This window comes from Sinocyclocheilus rhinocerous, unplaced genomic scaffold (assembly GCF_001515625.1).
Source record: "Sinocyclocheilus rhinocerous isolate Xijiao unplaced genomic scaffold, SAMN03320098_v1.1 scaffold857, whole genome shotgun sequence".
Lineage (NCBI taxonomy): Eukaryota > Metazoa > Chordata > Actinopteri > Cypriniformes > Cyprinidae > Sinocyclocheilus > Sinocyclocheilus rhinocerous.
The window spans coordinates 621612-643839 of NW_015632715.1; the positions used below are offsets into that span (position 1 = coordinate 621612).

General features: G+C 36.9%; 1 protein-coding gene across 1 annotated transcript in view; it reads right to left on the reverse strand.

The window, feature by feature from the left end:
• The window catches only part of LOC107742773 (TOX high mobility group box family member 3-like), a 65545-nt gene that overhangs the window by 13521 nt on the left and 29796 nt on the right, over positions 1-22228 (reverse strand). Inside the window, exon 2 of the mRNA XM_016555814.1 lies at positions 8690-8752. Coding sequence (XP_016411300.1) covers positions 8690-8752 — 63 coding nt within the window. The remainder of the gene's footprint in view (positions 1-8689; positions 8753-22228) is intronic.

Below are 22228 nucleotides of genomic sequence, written 5' to 3' on the forward strand. Positions count from 1 at the left end.
CTCTGTACTCATGTAATTAACGTTACGCATTTAACGAACACTTACAAGCGCGCACTTTGGCAGAATTCAATTCAAATAGTCATCAGCAGCCATTAGTTCAGTAAAATTGAGCATCAGAATGGACAAATTTGTTTTTAAGGGAGAAAAACGAAATGTGGAAAATGCCAGCGAAGGAACATATACAAACAAGAGTAGTCACAGCATCAGCAGTGAAGGAGAGTGCTGGACTTTCGGCATCAACTTTCGGTTTGCCCCGCCACTCACTTGAAGATGTTCAGGCTAGAGCCCTGCACGGGCCTCAAATATATGACGTTCATTTTCTGCAATGTCGCGCGTCAAATCACGCTTCCGTGCGCGTCTTACAGACTGCAACTTACAATCGTAACTTCATTGTGCTGTTACTACTTTCGAGCCAAATTTCACAAAATTGGTCAGCTCCCGACAGCATCAGGTGTTTTATTAATGGTGAGTATAATTATTTATTTATTTATTTATTTCAATGAATGTAATCGATTAGATATCATAATATTTATGCTATAATAGGCTATTATATATCTGGTTGGTTTGTATTGGTGACATAATATGTAAATCATATGCGTGCGGCCCCTGAGACTTGCACTTGGACCATAGTGCGGCCCAGTGGAAAAAAGGTTGAGAACCACTGGCTTAATGTGACGATTAAACTTCAAAAGGCGATAATTTCATTGAATAAATATGAGTGGTGTACGTTTCAAAGTCAGCTGCTGCTTTCGAGCCAAATTTCACAAAATTGGTCAGCTCCCGACAGCATCAGGTGTTTTATTAATGGTGAGTATAATTATTTATTTATTTATTTATTTCAATGAATGTAATCGATTAGATATCATAATATTTATGCTATAATAGGCTATTATATATCTGGTAATATATAATTTCATTGAATAAATATGAGTGCTGCACGTTTCAAAGTCAGCTGCTGCGCCATCTGCTGGCAGAGAATGAATTTGCATTTTCAATAAGCCCATCTACTGTTTTTGTTCAGACCAATGTGAACATCCACCCATGTTTGTATGCAGCAAACACGCATTTGTAAATGTGAACTGGTAGATCGATAAGATAATGCATTATAAAAATCTAAACAATTAAGACAGTAAAATATAGTTATATGTTATTTAATTAATATAATAATTAGTTGATAATTGTTTAAATGAATATAATTTTTTTTTTTAACTTTTGATTCAATTTCATAAAAATGGTTTTTAAAACTTGTAGTTTTTGTGAAAACCTGTATCTGAATACTTTATGCTCTGTGTTCAGTATGGTTTCACTAATAATAAACATACATTTGCATAAAGTATCCATATTTGTCCATGCCCATGTTGATTAGAGTATTAAAAACTTGAAAAGTATTAATTTAAGGTACATTCAGAAAAGATAAAAATGTGCGATTAAGTTGCGATTAATCATGAGTTATCATGACAATCATGCAATTAATCGCAATTAAATATTTTAATCGATTGACAGCCCTATTGTAAACACATTTAATTTCAGAGCTGTGAAGTATCTGTTGACCAGAGCAGAAGAGATAACAACACCTATTTAATACTTGTACAAGAAATGGATGTTTATTCTGACCCAAACCACGCATTCTCCATGAAGCAGGATGTGAAAAAAGATGTCTGACTCTGAAATGCAATAATGTGCGACTATCACACTAGCAGGACAAAATAAAAGCTGCTTAATCCAAGCTGGATGATGTTGGCTGGAGGAGAAAAGGAAGTGCAGGGTGTGATGGGTTTTGAGAATGTTCACACAGATTTCGGCTGTCCAGAAGTATTGCACATTGTTCTTCTCAGTTGCACCTACAAATCTGCTCATCAAACTACCAAATCCCTCCGTCTGTGAATTACAGCCTATCGTCACACTTAATTTGCTTATGTTGACTACCTGCTCTGGGCTCCTCATCGAGGAATTCACTAACCTCCACTCCTCACTCTCTTTTTCTTGGTTTCTTCCTGTCTCCCTCAATTTCTCGCTTTATGTATTCAGAACATCTTGTTTTGTGTTCAATCCTGTTCTCCATCTTCACTTTAATACTCTCAATGAGTTTCCTTCACTGCCTCGAAAAACATATCAACATCATGTCAACACACCATCCATCCTCTGAAGCTGCTTGTCTTTCTTCCTGCTACCCCGCTATATCTTATCTTTCATATTCCCATTTCCTCATTCTCAACCTTCCGTCTTTCCAGTTTTATTCTTACTCTTTTGGAAAAGCATAACGTGCAAAGGAAATATGGCAACACATTTTTTATTAGAGCATATTAATGTTCTTCTTATATATTAATGTTCTTCTTATTTTAGTGCAAGTACACACACTCACACACACACACACACACACACTCACAACAAGATGAGAGAGAAGGCAGATTAAATTAACATCTGCTCTCAGAGACAGTGAGGTGGTGTGTGTGTGTGTGTGTGTGTGTAAATGAGAACTGAGATATGGTTGTAGCATGACTTAAGTACAGAAGCTGTCAGCTGTCAGTGTAGCACTGATGTTGTGGGACGATGAAGTAGGTCACTGGAGAGTTTATTTGTGAGTGTGGTGAAAGCTCAGATCAGTATGTGTAAAGTGGGCTCAATCTTCAGTTCAGGTGGAGGAAAGCTTTTTACGTATATGTTCACATTTATTTGTTTTACATTAGTGTTCTTGAATCGGTTTGCCTTGCATGAGAAATCTTCAAACAAGCTCATTCTTCTGTAAATGAACTAAACTCTAAAAAATAATAATTGAAAGTGGACTGAGGCATTTCAAAAACTAAAGTAGACTAAAATAGATTTGACCTTCAATGTAAACGCAAGTAGACGACACTAGGTTTATTTTCATTCGGTTCACTTTTTGGTCCACTTAAGGTGAACCAAACTCAGGTGTCCTTGTTCAATAAAACAAATAAAAACAATTATTGATCTTTAGGCATTAATAAAACATCCTTATCATATTTAGTTTATTGCTTAAAATAGAATATGAATCCAATAAAACAGAACACACAGTACAGTTTGGGCAAAACCAGTTGTGATAAATTAATAATGTTTATTACAAAAACATCATGAGATTAATCACATTTGATTTTAATTTACAAACAGCCTCAGGTTATACATACATCATCTGTACACTGAATACAATAGTGTAATATTTCTGTCATAATTTCCTCACTTTACCTGGCACTGCAAGGCTGTCCAACCCTCAAGCATTAATTTGTGCAGAACACCTTAGAGAGTCTGGATGGAGTTTACAGTAGTGTTTATTATTATTTAATCTCCATAGACATTAATTAAGCACATCATCAAGGAGAACTATGCCTGCAATTATTTTCATTTGTATGCCAACCTGTAAAGGTCAAAACATTTTTAAATATGTGAAAAAAAGACACAAAAGTGAAAATTCTGTCATCAAACCTGTATGACTTACTTTCTTCTGTGGAACATAAATGAACATTTAAAGGTGACATATCATGAAAATCTGACTTTTCCAGGTTTTAAGTGCTATAATCAGGTCCCCGGTGCATCTACCAACCAAGGAAACGTGAAAAAGATTAACCCAGTAACTTTGTTTTGGTAAGCCTTTTTCTGCAAGCATCTGAAAAAATGAGAGCGTCTGATTTCGCTCCCCTAGTGACGTTGCAAAGGGATCTCATTATAATATTACCGCCCCTTAATCTGCATGTTTCCACCCAAGGCGCCGTCATTTTGATTTTTCAAGCGACAATGGTGTACCAGTTCTAATGCCATGGCGAAAGTTTGAGCAAAACATGCTAATGTTCTGTCTTTGGCTGCACAGACAAGCACAGAACACTGTTTACAGTCCCAGCCTCAGAGGAGACAACAGAGCAGTGGATTTATTGTATAGCTTGTCTTTGTTGAATAATACAGAACATAAAGAGCTTTAAAAAAATAATTGCATATTAAATCGCAATCGCAATATTGGTAAAAAAAAATCGCAATTTGATTATTTTCCAAAATCGTTCAGCCCTACTTTAAAATATCTTCTTTTGTGTTGCATGCATGTTTTAAACAAAATGAGGGTAAGTAAATGATGGCATAATTTTCATTCTTGGGTAACTATCCCTTTAATTCAACATAAACTAACAGATCTGATCTAAATACCCAACTTGCATTCATTCATTAACCCTAGTATGCTAAACTCAGATGACCAAGGTAAACCAATAGCACTGATTATGAAGCAGTAAGCCCTTTCACTTTGTAGATTTAGTAAACTGATTCAGCAGAGACATAAGCAGCAGTTGTTAAAAGGCAGTGCATCACAATTACTGAGCATGATGGTTAGAAAGATCGATAGAGCAAAGCTCCTAACATTAGCCGAGCAGAGAGAAAAGCGCTCCTCAGATGACAGTGGCAAAGACTCTCAGAGTTCAATAGCAGCCATTCCAAATCCATTGCTACATATACAGTAGTGATTACATGTGTGTAATGAGATTGTGTGTGATAAGTGATATTACCAAGTGGAACTGAATATGGCCATATCAGTTTCAGTTCAACAGCAGGAAGGAAGAGGTCAGCTTATCAAGCAGTGATATAGTGTTTCCATATCATGTTGCAGTACGATGTTCAAGATAATGTGGTTTAGATATGTTATCATATTTGAAATATTATTTAACTAATGATCAACGTGTATGAATTATTGACAACTTACGACTAAAAATGGCTACAGTTAAAATTTGTTAATTGGTTAACTGTTGGTTACCTTACCATACACTGTAAAAACTGTAAATGATTTAATATGGGATTATATGTAGTTTACTGTAAAATGTATGGGAAAATTATGAATTACTTTAGAGTTTACAGTTAAAAACAACAGGACATTCCCAGAAGACCCTGCGTGACAAATCATACATGATATTTTATTTAAATTGTTCAGTTATTTATGTTATGTAAAAAAAATTTATATACACAGTTTTTTTTTTTTAGTTACATTTTCAGTTATTTAGTAGAGATGCACCGATCAATCGGCCAGGGATCGGAATCGGGCGATTTTCCTCATGATCGGCCCGGATCGGTGACCGGCCGATCAGTCTCACTTCTTTCCGATTTCGAGCCGATCTGTTTTGTTACCAGCGGCACAGGCAATAACGTCAGCCGCGCATTCTCGCTCTCTTCTCTCTGACGACCCCCTTCTCTCTCACACACGTCTCATTCGCTCCGGTTAAATAGTGCTTGTATTGCGCATTATTTTAGTCATTCCCGCAGGTTTCGCGCTTATACCAAATGCGCGAGCACCACCACTGATCTATGTTAGTGGAGCGCACAATCCGCACTCAGTCTCAAACAGCTTGTGAGCCACAGATACCAAAATGAGTGGCTAAATGCGCTAAAACGTTCAAATACATAAAAAATTAAGTCAAAATGCCCGTTTTGGCGAGTATCCAGTTAAACACAGTCAGTTTTGGAACGTTAAATAGTTGAGAAAGAGAACACATGTTGTGTAACAGTATATTGGGTCCGTGGATAAACTCTTAAAGGGACTGCGCGCAGTCCTTCCTGCTGCTGTCTGTCATGTTAATCAAAGAACAAAAGACAAAGAAAATCATTTTCTGCTCTTGACTGAATACGTTTTATAACTTTAATGGTAAGCATTAATCTGTATTTAATTTTTACAATGAAGACTAAAAAAAATTAAAGTAATCAAATTATTAATTATGTGTTATTTGACATTTTATTACTTTAATTTCTGTAGTATTTCTTAACTGAATAAAAACTTACTTAACCTGAAAAACTTAAGTTTCATAGCTCTCTTTATTCTATTGCATTTATTTGTGCTGTTGTTTGCAATTTTTTTATTTGTTCTTATTTTATTACTGATGTTTTACTTGTGTTTTTTTTTTATGAAAATACTACTTTGCGTTGAAGAAAAGTAGATATTTGTTTGTATATGCTGTCAATTATAGTTCTTAGAAAGAAAATCGGAATCGGCAAAAATCGGTATTGGCAGATCACACCAACAAAAAAATCGGAATCGGCCAAGAAAATTGCAATCGGTGCATCTCTATTATCTAGTTCATGTTTATTGCATTATTTTAGTGTCATGTGTTCCCCTATGGTGTTTTGTCTTTGTGTGTACAATATGACTCTGTGCATCATCTATAAATGAGTATGAACAGGCCACTTATGATGAACTCTGATTCCATATGTACCATATTATCATGGTGGTTATTGGTACATTTTAAGTTAAAAAGCAGGCTGTGGTTGTAGCTCAAGTAGATAAGGTAAATTGAAATTATATCACTTAATAAAAAATACTGTATACTGTATAAAATAATGTAAAATAATGTATACAGGCACCAACATGGCATCCCGCTGTGCCTAAAACATCGTCACTGCATTTTTACAGTGAATTTCTGGCAACCACAGCTGTTGTTTTTCTTTTTTTTACCCTAAATTTAACAGGATAATTTTTACCATGCACATTCTATCTCAAACTACTTTTTCAAAAGAAAAAAAAAAACTGATGTGTATATAAAAACCTGGTTTACATTAAAACTAATCTTATATACAGTACATTTGGGTCCATCCATACACAAAGTGCAGAGTGTCAGACTCGGAGATACTTAGCTTCTCTCTCCCCATCTCCCTCTCTCTCGCCTAAAGATGACACATTAAGCAGATTAATGAAAGAGATTATCTAGTTCATGTTTATTGCATTATTTTAGTGTCATGTGTTCCCCTATGGTGTTTTGTCTTTGTGTGTACAATATGACTCTGTGCATCATCTATAAATGAGTATGAACAGGCCACTTATGATGAACTCTGATTCCATATGTACCATATTATCATGGTGGTTATTGGTACATTTTAAGTTAAAAAGCAGGCTGTGGTTGTAGCTCAAGTAGATAAGGTAAATTGAAATTATATCACTTAATAAAAAATACTGTATACTGTATAAAATAATGTAAAATAATGTATACAGGCACCAACATGGCATCCCGCTGTGCCTAAAACATCGTCACTGCATTTTTACAGTGAATTTCTGGCAACCACAGCTGTTGTTTTTCTTTTTTTTACCCTAAATTTAACAGGATAATTTTTACCATGCACATTCTATCTCAAACTACTTTTTCAAAAGAAAAAAAAAAACTGATGTGTATATAAAAACCTGGTTTACATTAAAACTAATCTTATATACAGTACATTTGGGTCCATCCATACACAAAGTGCAGAGTGTCAGACTCGGAGATACTTAGCTTCTCTCTCCCCATCTCCCTCTCTCTCGCCTAAAGATGACACATTAAGCAGATTAATGAAAGAGCTAAAGCTCATGGAAAACCCATCACACTGTGAAATTACAGCACTCACTAGGGTAAAGTCCCTTTAATTTCTCTTCAGCTCGAGTTACAAGAAACAATATCCCCCTCCCACCCCCCTACACATATGTGAAAAAGAGGAATTTAAATGTTAATGCTTTTAATTTCATTGTGTCATGTGTCATAATACCAGCTGCAATGTAAAGGAGCAAACGTTATTTCATAGGAAAAAATTTGACTGGGGGAAATTTTTCGTCAACACTCGACAGCTCTACTTCCACTGCAGGTGCCAACTTGGAGCTTGGCCTCAGCAAAGGAACACTTTTATCAGAAGAATTTATGGAGATAAAAATGTGGATACAACTGCCTGTGACAAAGCTGTGGCTTCACCACCTAAACTTACAATGAAAATGAAGCGAGAGGCCCACACTAACACATCGTTACCAACAAATGTGCAACAAACGCTCATCACATGCACAAACTTTATCTTTGCTTAAACAGCATGAGTCTATCGATACCATTGAGATTGTGAGGAGAAGGAGATTTGCATTGGAAATGTGATGGAAATCGGGCAGTGGCAACAGTGAGTGTAACAATGTGTGACAACACATACTGTAAGGCGCCTGTATACAATCATACACAGATAGTGAGGCCAGCCTAACATACACAATCTGTGATTTCCAGTGTATATTGTCAGACTCACTGACAGGGGATAAAAAAATGATGGATAGAAAGAGTGACTTTTGTGAGAAGTGCCAATTTTCTTTCCTTTTCTAGCTTGATGCTATCTTTAAATGATCATGGGGACAGGTGTTTACATACACACTCCTTCAGCCGTCACCAGAGCCTGACGGCAGCTTTCACCTGGAGCATATCAGCAGGAAATGAGCACCTGTGGTATATCACTCTGCAAAAGCAACCCTAATTCCATCTCAACGCTCAATGCCCCCTGTGCTCCTCAACCTCTGGTCAGTACTGAGCTGGTCACTCTGTTGACACTAAGCATTGATACATAAACATACCGGATCCACTGGAGGAATCATTCAGTCAGATTATAACATTGGGAACGTATGTGTATGAACATGTTGCCGCTGGCATAACAAGCTCTAAGATTTAAGGGTTTGGGCTGTGGAAAATCCCAAAGAAGTTCAGGAAGGCATGAAGGGAGCTAATCATGTTTTATGTAAATGCAGCAGCTGCACACCTGCCGCTGAAATTAATAATTTTATTTGAACATACAGAGGCATGCATGCTAAATTAATTGACTTTGTTTTAAAACAATAAATGGTTAGACATGAAAATGACTGTTTAGTCATTCCAGAATAAAATGGCTCATGGCATAAACTAACAATCCATGGAAATGTAAAGGTTATCCTCAAGCATATACTCACATCTCCTGCTAATAGAGCTCCACTGGCATCAGCCATGTTCATGTAGTTGTTGTTATTCCCAAACTGTAACAGAAAAAAAAGAATGCATTAGTTATTTCAGTTGCCAATGTCATCTCCTCTCACTCTCTAATTCACTGTAGTCTAATTGTGCAGTCACCATATAAGAATGAAATTTGCTTTATGCACAAAATAGTAGGGCTGGGAATTTAATTCTAAAATAATTGATTCTTTGATTTCTGAGGAGTGGGGATCGGAGATTTAATCATTTTAAAGGGGTCATGAACTGAGAAATCAAAATTTCCTCAATCGTTTGACATATAAGAGGTCATTGTACTATAAAAACATTCTGTAAGTTTCAGAACTCAGATAAACTTTATTTGATGAACGTTATTTTTTAATGCATTTCCAGACCACATGAGAACTTGTTCCTTTTGTTCATTTTACCCCTGATTCATTTACAAACAAGGCACAATTCAGTGCAGGATTTTCAGAAAGAGTGAAACTAAAAGACGAGGCAGTGCCGACTATATTGGATCCGACAGTAATGTCGCACCACACGAGTGGGAGTAACTGTTTTTATTATGTGGTCACTATTGCTTTGTCTGTTATTACAGATCGTTTAATATGTAGTGAGTATTTATGCATTTTTAACCTAAATCACAGACGCGTCCAACTATGTAGGACATAGGCTGTCAAGCATACACAACTGTTAGCCAATCATAGCAGTAGGCGTTTCCTTCTGAGTCTACAATCCGCTACACCTATTCAATCACAGCGTTCCGATGAGAGGGATCAAAACTCAAAACAGGACAAAAAATAGCCTATTACTTCAATTTTTTTTTTGTATGTAGAAGTCTTGATAACATTATAAGTGGACCTCAGAGAACAGTACAGAATAAAAAACAAAAAAACAAAAGGCAGTTCATGACCCCTTTAAAGAGCCAGGTCCTGACTATTTTTTTTTATGATTTGTTTGTCTTCACTTACAAAAGTCTGTGTTGCATTGGTAAATAGTACTGTTAAATATATATTAAATTAATATAATCAAATGGAATGAAAATAAATGTAATTATTTATTGAAAAGTGCCTGGTTTATTTTTAAAGGGGTCATATGATGCTTTTTTAAAGATCATTATTTTGTGTATTTGGTGTAACAGAATATGTTGACATGCTTTAATGTTCAAAAAACACATTATTTTTCAAATACATACCATTACTTAAAGAATATCTCTTTGGTTTTGAGACTTTAGTCTTTGCAACTTCAGGGATCTTATCTATGCACAATCAGTTTGTAACACTCCAAAGAGAAAGGAAAACTTGAAATCGCATCATATGACCCCTTTAACTATAGATGTTGACTGTATTTTACTTCTTGCATGAGATATATAACTCAATCTAATTGGATGTTTGGTCGAAATAATAATAATAAAAAAAATATCACAAATACATGAAGTCACAATGAGAACAGATAACACAATTATTTTAAAACACAGATTTAAAAGTATGATAATAATTACTTGAATTAGAATTTCAGAATTGATTACTAATGTACCTGCACAAATGATATCTGAAATATTTTGTCTATCTTGGAAAGCGGTACTCAGACGGTTCATTGATTAGTTCACTCCTCATGTAAATAGGTAATAATGACACGGGAAGTATCCCAGTTGCTAATTCGCCTCACATCATCTTGTACTGTAATGCATCAGTGGGACAGCTAGGTGTGGCTTGCTGTCTGTCATGCAGAGACTAACTTTGCATTACAAAAGTGGGGGAGAGTCACACAGTCGTTTTACTAATCTGAAATGCCCACACAGGCTGATGAAAGATCACAGTTTATTACAGTAGGTAAACAGAGAGCAGCTTGCAAAACAACCCACACATCCAAAGACAACAGAAAAGGTCTGAAATGTGTTAAAACTGAGGGTACATACAGTATATTCAGGTCATTTTTTAACATGTAAAAATACGATTGGATGGTGGTGGTGTTTAATGTACAGTACATCCATGTAGTTTTCTACAGCTTCCTTTCTAAATGGAGCTCTTTTCTTTATTCTGATCCTTTATTCTATATGTACCCCTCTAAATCAAACGTGATGGCAAATTGTTGAAATGGCAGGCATCCTATCTTTTCTTCTGAGACACAAACACACTGACAGGTAGGAACAATGGAAAAGCTAAATGAGGAATTATGGGTTAGCAGCTGGAGGGCCAGCAAAGAGGGCCCTCTATAACCAGACAAATCATGCATACACACACACACACACACACACACACACATGTGAGGACAAAGCACACACACAAACATCAACCACAACAGCCTCAAGGCCATGAATCAACGGCACATCCAACAGCAAGCTTTTGTCTGTTTAAAACAAAGTGATTCCTTCAGATGTTACACAACCAGAAGAATTAGAATAAGAGGGAAAAAGGGCTTTCTTATCTTATTGTGGAGGGCAAACAATTGCAGGAACAAATTAAGATCAGAGCAAAATGAGAAGAGCATTAATCCCATGCTTTGTTCTCTCTCTCCCCCTCATTTTTTTGTCTGAGTGGTTAGTATGCGAATGTAATTACCGAAGGAACTGTAGCTAATCAACTGCGAATGGTATCCATTAATTAGTCTATGCCCTGGAGAGAAAGTGAGCAAGAGAAAGAGTGGAGGGGGAGGGGGAGGGGGGGCAGAAAACGAACGGGCTGATATGTTAAAAGTCTAACCAGCACATATACACGTATTCCAGTGCACAATGCAAACACACACACACACACAGGCTTGCAGCAGCTGCAAGACTTGAAGAGCAGGTGTTTTGGGCTGAGGAGGCCTTTTGGAGCTCTCACCTGGTGCATCTACACTAAAGAGGAACACCACGCTGCCTCGCACAATACAGCACCATAATGTCAGCGGCATAATGTCGCTCTGAAAATAGAAACCCTGAAAAATGTCAATTTTTCCATACAGTGTTTGTTCTGCTTTTTTTGTTGTTATTAAACGTTCTTCTGACCGTATCAGTGAGAGTTTGCTGTCGGTGGTCCAGTCTTCTATTGGTCTCCCTCCTTAGGTCACATTCAGTCCTAGCCATTTAAATACATGATGGTGAATTGGTGTTGCTTGAGAGTAGCATGAGAAAAGCAAATGCTTTCTGCTTTTTAGCATGTGTCTCTGTAGAGGAAAATGAGTTTTAGGAGCAACCAATGGGGAGAGAGACAGATAGAGGTCTTTGACTAAACATCTCATTAAAAGAAAATAATTACCCCTCACCCCACACTCCAAAAAAAATTAAGAATTAAAAAAAAATACAAAAGTAATAAAGCAACTCAATATAACTGCAGCACTGTTTAGTGTCAAAATGGAATTTTCAAATAAAAGTGGTATTTTTTGGAAAAATTAATCAATGCATTTTATTCTAACGAATAAAGGGTTTGTCTTCATAATCCTTAATTCAAAATAGAATAATCTGGTCATTCTTTGAAATAAGTTTCTGTTGACTAAACATCTCATTAAAAGAAAATAATTACTCCTCACCCCACACTCCAAAAAAAATTAAGAATTAAAAAAAAATACAAAAGTAATAAAGCAACTCAATATAACTGCAGCACTGTTTAGTGTCAAAATGGAATTTTCAAATAAAAGTGGTATTTTTTGGAAAAATTAATCAATGCATTTTATTCTAACGAATAAAGGGTTTGTCTTCATAATCCTTAATTCAAAATAGAATAATCTGGTCATTCTTTGAAATAAGTTTCTGTTTCTGCTTATATCACTTAGCCCACTCAGGCTATCGGATAATGTTAATTAACACTCTTAAAAAGGGGGATTTCACAGAGATGCAATTTTTTTTTAAAGAACCTTTATTTTAAGAGTAAATAATCAAATATCATTTGCATTGTTTTAACTCACATTCGGTCTTGTTTTATTCTGGTATAGAACATACTTGTATGATCCAATCGATTCCACCACACACTTTTTCATCATTAAATATCCAGTTTCACTCTGAAATAAGTTCCATTACAGAAAAGGGGTTACGAACGGCAAATAATATTGACTTTATCAATGAAATTTGAAAAAGATCACTTTTTGAGAAAGTTAAAAATGAAGAAAGACAGGGAGATGAATGGAGTGTGTGTGAGAGAGATCCATCAAATCAGAGACAGAGAGAGAACACAAGGTGGATTCTGAGAATATGGAAAAAAGTTCATGCCTCATTTCATCACTAATGTGGGTCTACATAATACAAACGGCAAGGGGAAAGAAGTGTGTGTGTGTGTGTGTGTGTACACACAGGCTTTAAGTTATTCATTCACACCATCAGCATTCACTCTGTTTTAAATCCCATTACCTGCCTCTCTGCCTCGCATCACTGACACATGCAGATCTACAACTCATGAATATTAATTAAACAAACATTATTCTCAAACGGATAACACAGAAGGACAAGAAGTGCTGCTTTATCACCGCTCACTTGTCAGCTGTACATTTAACAACTAATGCCGATTCACAGAAATATAACAACAAGAGCTTTTAGGAAACAGAAGTTAGTGTGAATGGAAACAGACACAGGGGGTGTTGTTGTCGCTCTTGGCTCTCTTCAGTGAGAGAGCAGACCCTCTCATGTTCATGGCAGGGTGGGATTGAGCCAGATGCCAAATGAGATTAGCCGTGATGGGAGGATGAGACAAACTGAAAGAATGAAAGAGAGAATGCTGTAAATGGGTCAGATCAGACAATGGAGCCTCTGTAATTAACAAGATGAGAGCAATGCAAACGCTACCTCTGCCTCGTTAGTGAACAGTAACAAGCTCAGGACACGCCCCTGTTAGGGATAAGTTACAATAGATGACTAGTCAACTATTCATTCAACAACCAAATAGTCGATTAATTATAGGGCTGGGCGATACAGCTAAAAAATATATCAACGATATAATGTTTCATACCGTTTGGTATTGATAATTATTGAAATTTTTTATAATCTTTTTTAAAACAAAAAGCAATAGAAAATGTTTTTTTAAATGTTTACATTTAACCACTGTATTTATAATTAACACAATTTATTGAGACAAACAACGAATATTTTTTTTGAACAATCAAACACAATAAAAATTAAACAAATATCTAATTTCTAATGTTTTATATGCAGATTAAATAGGTCTTTATTGTATAGATCTAATTGTCTCCCGAGGCCACAGGAGGGCGCAATGAGCAAAATAATTAATCTCCACAAATTCGTGACGTGTTTTCTAAAAGTTTAAACGGTTTTAACTTTGCATGGCTTTCTATACATCTCTTCTGTGAGACGAGAGTGCAGCAGTTATATTTGTCCATCTAAAATATCGCTGAATATGTGTTCTGTGTGAATGGCTTGGTCTCGGTTTTAACCCATTCAAGATCTTCTCCGCATTGAGCTTCTATATAATTACATCAAGTTTTAGGTTTTTTTCTCAGACAATCTTTTATGAATGTTGCTGTTATATGCAGAAAAATGTGAGGCTTCACTTGTATGAAGCTCCTGACTGATTTTGGACACCAGCATCCATACTGAGCCGGCTTTCATAACCTGAGTGTTTGTATATTCTTATGCAAGTGTTTCCAGAGGGAAATAAGATATTATTACAACAGAGTGAATTCAATCACCCCGGGGGAAAAAACAATATTACAGAACTTAGATCTGACACAACCCAAACACAATCCACTTGAGAAGAATGTGACCATGACCAACAGCCTGTTTGAAGAATTACTGAGGTCACATGGTCATTATCTACGAATGGGAGAATTGAACAAAAGTACTGCAGTGTGATGCATATTCGAGTTTACTTTATTATAAAAATATAACACTTTGAGAAAGGAATTATCTTTGCTATTTTAAGAGAGACAGTAAATCTCAGCCTCTAAGATGGTGTGAATAACAAACAATTTAAGCGGTACACACAAAATTAAAACGACATAAGTACACACAGTTCAGGGTGGTTAATGTGTAAACTGACATCTTTGCCCAGCAGGCCCACACAAAGAGCCTAAAGCTGGGCTGTTCTGATCCACAGGACAAATCGATCACTAAAAGTCAGTTTAAAGCTAAAATCATTACATGAAAGCACTGCACACAGAGAGAATACAATCACACTGACAGAGACTCTCTTTAGACAGTCACCTCTTCCTCTCATCTCTCTCTTTCATGCTCTCGCTCCCTCTCTCCCTCATTTTCCTTCTCACTTATGTGCTTTGTTATTCTGCTATTGCATTCTGCTATACCTCAGTTTATTTAAAAACAAGTACATATGGGTGTATAGGGCCATTTATAAATGAAAACTGCATTACTTGAAATGTATTGCTGTAGAAGCTCGCCTTTTACAAACATATCAGGAAGAGAGATAAACCGAAGATCTGGACTAGTGCACCATTGCCAAAAGAGCTACAAGTGGCAACAACGAAATCTGAGAGCTACTTGAGATTTTTCCCACCAGATGAGAGATATGAAATGGATCTATATACAAGTCCTTGTGTTTTCATCCACTGAGCTTTCAGTACAACAGGTATTATACCCCTGTAATGCATAAAGATTAGATGCAAATTAAAAGGAGTAAATTTGACATTGAAAAACATGGGTTGACTATAATAACTTTAGCATGTGTTACAAAACACTCAAAGTAGTTTTAGTAGTAGTAGTAAAATTATTATTATTATTATGATTATTATATTAAATGATAATGCAACATGTCCTATTTGGACACACTTCATGGTAAAACATGCCATACAATATAAGTTGTCACATAATATAAGTTGTCACACAAGAGTACACTAGGGAACATCACCTCCTGCCACCCTAGCATCTGTTTCTACTGTGTAACAGAGCCGGACGTACCATGGGGAATGCCATTAATCTGAGGTATTTAGATAAGACAAAACGGTCCTGTTTTGTCTTGTCTAAATACCTCCGATTAATGACAACCTCTGTAACTTCCTATGCTGGAGTCATAGGTCAGTTATTCTAGTTCAATCCTTACAGAAAACCTTTAAAGAAAGCCCTGACTAGCTGAAGCTTCATCTTTGATCTCGACTGGCAAAGCACTGGCTCTGTGCCACAGAAAAGCTATAGCTGGATATAGCTTCAGAGATTTTCACAATAGAACAGAACATCCAGTTACACACTCACGCACACACTCACTCACCTGCACACACACACACACAACGCCCCCCACATATGGAAGTGATCACAGTTTATGTTTATGCTGGCCTAATTTTATTTAAGATTTTGGAAGGTTTAAAACCTTCCAAAAACCTTAATTTAAATTTTTTTTAAACAATTTACATTTTTAAAACCTTAATTTTATTTAAGGTTTTTATTTTAAGGTTTTCATTTTATTTTGGTTTTGTTACCAACAAGCCCCGTTTAATAAAAAAAATATGCAATAAAAAGTGTACCCTATAAAAAATGTTAAATGCATTTTCATATTACCAAGAAACTCTCTGTGCAACTTCCAAAGAAGCATTATCTACTGTATTCATCATTTCCATGACTAATTTCTCCAAGTGTGTATATTTAGCCGTTACATACTGTACATTTCCTTTATTGCTGTTTGGATACATCTGCAGTGTGCTCTGCCTGCCAGTTGTTCAGACTTTGTAAATCTGTGAAACACAAACTGTTAAGAGCCGACTCATACATCAGCTTATTATTCTAGCGAATACTCCACCATATTAAACAAATGGATCAGCCCACAGCTGCAGAGAGAAGCCTGCATGAGGGGCCAGAGGTTATTGTCTAATTTAAATCTTGGCTGTATTCCCGGGCCAGTGCCACATTCCAATTTGTGGCTGTGTAGCCTGGCGCCACTGACAGGAGTACTTCTGAAAACACAGTTATGGCCGCCCTCCAGAAATGTGTCGAGAAACAAAGCAATTAACAGGTTGTGGAAGATTAACAACGTGGTTGATATAAATTAGCCTGAATAATGAAAACGGTTTATAGGTTTTGTGCCACACAGACCGCTTACACCTATTGTGTGTTTACACACAGCTGTATGGAAAGAGAGGTCTTGCTCACATATGAAAGCCAAACAGTGCTCCTGGCTTCATGCTAAATAATAGAAAAAATATGAAAAAACGAACCACTAGAGGCATTCAAGTGAATCAATAGGCATCCCATTTCGAGCAATGTTTACATCTGAACTGTCATCTTTATCATTGCATTTTCAAAGGAGGGCTAAAATTGCGATGGCAGCAGTACAGAGATTACAATTCCTAATCTTCTCTATTCACCTTCTGGTCATTATGGGGACACTCTGAGAGCCCAGGAACAAAAGAGCTATAAGGATTTGCACATATATGCCATAAAATTATTCCACTCTCGAAGAAAGGGCGACAGCACAGAGATCAAAGAGAAACTGAAATAAAACCGAGAATTACTGAAACTGTGCCACATGGTTAAAAGGGTTTCATGCAGTGTGGATGGAGAGAACGTATCTTCAGCAACAAAGAAGTTTTTAAGAGTAGGGCTGTCGCGATAACCGCAATATCGCAATACCGCGCTATTGACGAACAAACCGCAGAGGAATGCAAGAACCGCAGCAACCGCGATTTTTGCGTGCTTTCTTTTTTCGTAAGGTTATGCCCTTCTCGTTTTACACGTCATGCATGTGGACTGAATATTAAACAAGTTAGTAATGATACCATAATGTGTACCATGCTGATTTGTACAGAGTCTCCATAGATTTGCACTTAACAAGCCTAAACAGACAGTGAATGAGAGAGAGATCGACTGAGCGCGTGCGATTACTTAAGTCTGTCCTCCAGGCCGATTCATATATATTTGTGAAAATAGGTTGTCATGTTCAAGGAAAGCGAAATCTCTGTCTTAGCATCGACGCATAGCTGGTCAGCTGAGCCTTCTAAAGTGGCGCTCAAAGTTAAAATTATTTCAACAGCGTGTTTCATTACGTCTCTTTGAATGAATGAATCAGCGTTTTTGAACGTGTAGTTGAATGACAGTCCATTTCCACCACCTTGTGGCGCAACACTGTAACTGCACTGACTGACAGCCCGTCTAGAACGCGGGCAGGTGGAAACATCAATAGAAAGTCTCTTGTCCAGTCAGATTAGAAAATCAGATACTGTTATACATATAGGCTAACGATAGCCTAACGATCTTATTGTCAGGTTTATGTTCTGTTATGTGGACCGTTATTTTGTCATTCTCTTCTGTTTACTTCACTTCCTGTTTCAACGCTATTGGGTTTCGGTTTCATTGTCTTCTGAATATGACCTCGTTAGTTATATCATAACACATACACACACGCTATTGAGCCACTCAAAATTACCGCAAGGGAAATTCCCTCACCGCGACAGCCCTATTTAAGAGAACAGAAGAGACAGTGGAAATTATCCTGTGAGTGATTCTGGCACTACAACAACAACAAACAAGAAACTAAATGAGAGGAATCAATGTACGTCAATCACACAATGTACACGACACAATGTACACTTTTTAAATGCACCCTATGATAAATTCAAATACTAAACATAAATAATTCAACATAAAAAATTATAAAATAGCTGACAAAATGTCTGTGTCCATTATGCACTGGGGTCCAGAAAACTGTACAGTCTTTCAACGCAAGGACATCATGCAATTTTATCCCATTTTACGGTGAAAAGTCTGAAAAGGGGGTCAATAACTGATCCTATATTTGAGTTTCTTGACCTCTGTTACAGGCCAAATGGGAGAACTGCTATACTAAAATAACAGATTGGCCAAAGCGCACAAAACATTCCACAGGTTGACCATCATCCACAGCACATGTAGACACTGTCCACCTCCATCTGTCTTCATTAGGTCAGTGTTTGACCCGTTTGTCTGCATCTGAAGAGGTCTTCTGGGACCTTCTGTGTACTCCTAACACTGTTAGCGTCGATATTTTGAAAGCAGTAACCTCAAAATAGCACAGCCAGCCAATTTACGGCAACAGCAGGACCAGTGAAGACAATGGCAAGAGGCTAATCTCAGCCTAAGAGCAAAGAGATAGAGGAAAGGTCTGACAGGGAATGCATCTGAGGATGGTGGGAAACGAGAGATAGACTGCTTCCATACTTTCTCTTGGGTGATGAAGAGATGTTATTGATATAAATAAAAAAAACATGATGAAAACAAATTCATTAATTTACACAAAAGAGATCAATGCTAGTTTTCTGACTGGTCCCAAACCCAGACGTCAGATCATGACTAGTCAATCACAAGACTCGTTACAATTATTAGTCCTGAACTAATAATTAAAAAATAAAATAAATGAAAAAACTGGCCTAAAAGAAACAATTTTAGAGGGACTTAGAGATAAACATGTAAAACATTTTGATTTAAAAGGATAATGCAGGAGGATACTCTTATTTGTGAAGTACAAATTCCAATTCCAAACAGTTTGAACATCTTTCCTCCTTCTTGTATTGCACATCCACACTTAAAACCTCCAAACTGACCACAGCAGAGATGAAGACAGTTTTATTTTCATTCACGTCTCCCACTCATTTTCAACCATTCCAATTAAAATCAGAGTGACTGATTGAGTATAATCGTAGCCAGAGGAATGACGTTTAAACACTGGCAGACTCGCTGTCAGTGTGGACTTGTCATGTACAAAAAAGCATGTTTAAAGCATAATTGAGGCCAGATGGCTGAATCTGGTGCCAAGACAGACAGGCAGTCCATATGCATGGCCACAGAGTATCAGTATGACTGTAATCAAAAATCGCACAAGTGTCTGTCAGACAAGTCTTTTCACTCAGCGTACTATTTTTTTAAATCCGCAGACAACATTCAGTGCACCCCCAAGGTCTGCTGCGGTAGTGCAACAGAAGCCTTCAATTGGCACTATGTGGCAATACACAGTCCTTCACTTCAGTAACATTCTCTCTGTACGTGCACATGAGAGCACTCCGCTCCTTTCCTTGGCTAAATGATGAAAGTAGTCTTTTTGTGAGTGTTCTACAATGCTGGTGACCGGTCTGTCGGTTAGTCCAGGGATTTTCAAAGAGGGATCCAGAGACCCCCCAGGAGGACAGGGTCCGCTGAAAATTTTAAAGAAAAATTATGTTTGGTGTAGTTAATTGTTAGTGTAGTAAAAGTTAATTGTAAACTGGAACAACATTTATCATGAAAAGTGTTATACAAACACATTTTAGATTAATTAAAAATTATTTTGCTGATTTATGAATCTCATCATGCAGTTTTTCACATATAAATAGGTTTTTGTGCATCAAATGTTTATTACAAATGAACCCCATAATGACGTTCTAAAACAGCACATTAAAAACAACAACTGAAAACTGAAAAAATAACTGATGAAACAGAAGACTGATCAAGTTACACAGTAATTTCCCATAAAGAGTCAAAAATGAACACTTTATTGGCTGACCACAAATATGTTGGATGCCAAATATCTTGGTCTGCCAAATCACTGAATTATGACTGACAGTGAAGCAAAACATTAAGCATCCCTTCGTATTATTCCGTGAAAAGAAAAATATTCTAAACGGCCTCGTAAAATCTGAATAGTCCACGTAATCCCATCTGGGTAATTCTGCAGTGAAAACTCTGGCATAATTTCAGTAAACTTTTCTGCCAGTAACAGCAATCCCTGCATTAATCTCTCTCATCAAATCGACAGGACCGGCAGAACGTTTGGAACAGCGCCTCTGCCATCACACTTTATGAATTATATAGAAATAGGACATAACATTGCGCACGCGGTCCAAAACATACAGGCAATGCTCTGGGGCCTAATTTATCATTGTTATTCAAGTGCTTGCTCACCTCACACTTAAAACAAAATCCTTCTAATTCTAATTAAGCTCTAAGGTACCTCCCAAGGGCTCTACTTTGGCAAAAAAAAAGCACTTTGATTTATGTAGCACTTTGTCGTTAGCGCTTCAGGCCTGCCTGTTGCGAACACACTGATAAATATGAGCATAGAGCAATTACTCATATTTGTTAATTAACTCCCGCTAACAATGTTTTCCTCCACAATGTAATGAAAACACAGCAGATTGAACACAAATATGCCCCATTATTTCATGTCTCCACCTACATGCAATTAAGATGAAAATAATTTGCTGCCACAGAGCCCTCGCTGTGAGGGGAAACTTCCACGGCATACCAAATAAAAGCAGTTTACCCAGCACAAGCAGCAATCACATGGAACTGATAGGCTTTAAATGCTGTAATTAGCTCTCAACCTTGTGGCTGTCCAACTGCATCCCACTAATGTGCGAACACATGCACTTGTGAATTACTTCAAATATCACAGCACTCCTCTGCAGCCCTTTAGCCTCAGTTAGACAAGGGCCAGACGCTCTCTAGCTCTCTCTCGAATAAAGAGAAGATAGCTTAGCGATCTTTTTGAAGAACGCCGTACAAGTAGATTGTATCCCTTAGCACCACTGGATTGAAAACAAAGATGTTAAACACAGAGGTCTCACATGCCAAGGCAGTGAAAACTTATATGCTAAATCAGATCCCTATATGAACACAACACTGCCTGTCATTTACACAGAGCAAGCAGCACAGAATGTTTCTATACTGAAGAGACATTGTTTATATGCTCAACCCACAAAGATTACACGGATAACAATTCACTCTCTCACTACTGGCACAGAACAAAATGGCTATTCAAACCAGGGGACATCAAACACCTTGGACTCCACCCCAACGCTTAATTAGGATGCGCCGATCCGATATTCATGTCGGGTATCGGCTCCGATAGTGCCATTTTTCTCGGATCGAGTATCGTGACAGAGCGCTTCAGAGTTTCACTCTACGTCAAGCGATCTGTGATATTTTTCAATTCATTTGAATGGATGCGCAGCACACCTGTGTTTGTGTATTTGGCGTAACGTAAACTCTAGTGTGAAGGCGCATGACTCGCCGTCGCTTTCTCTCACTCGCGCAAAGAGCGAGAGCAAGCGAGAGTCTTTATAACATGCAGAATTGATGCGCTACATGTAAACGATATACTTTGTTGTATTTTCCTGTAAAAATAATGGAGTTCCTTTGGAATTCTTCAGCTTTTAAGAACTGACGGGTTTTCCTGTAGTAGGTGGAACTAAAGCGCAAACGTCAATCTCATTGGCTGGTGCTCACCTATTATCGTCCTTGTTTTGATTTCAGCGAATCAGTTTGAGCAAACGCACACAACCTGATTAATATTCATGAATCCAGTAGCTCATTAATCCTTAGTGCGTTTTTATATTGTTCTTATTAGTAGAATTCGTATAATAATAATAATATCTTATCAGTATTATTGTTCGTTTTTTTTTTACAGGAACACTGAATGACCAAAAAAAGCACCAGCACCAGTCCTAAGTTCATGGTTACCAAGTTTTAATTCTAATTACTAAACTTCTATTATTAAATAATACTTGATTATCATATTATAATGCTTGACTGACTGATATTAAGAGTGTACTTTCAGATATTTAAAAAGCTGTACCATTTTACAAACATTATATGTTTGTAAATGGCATAACTTTATATATATATATATATATAGTTATATATA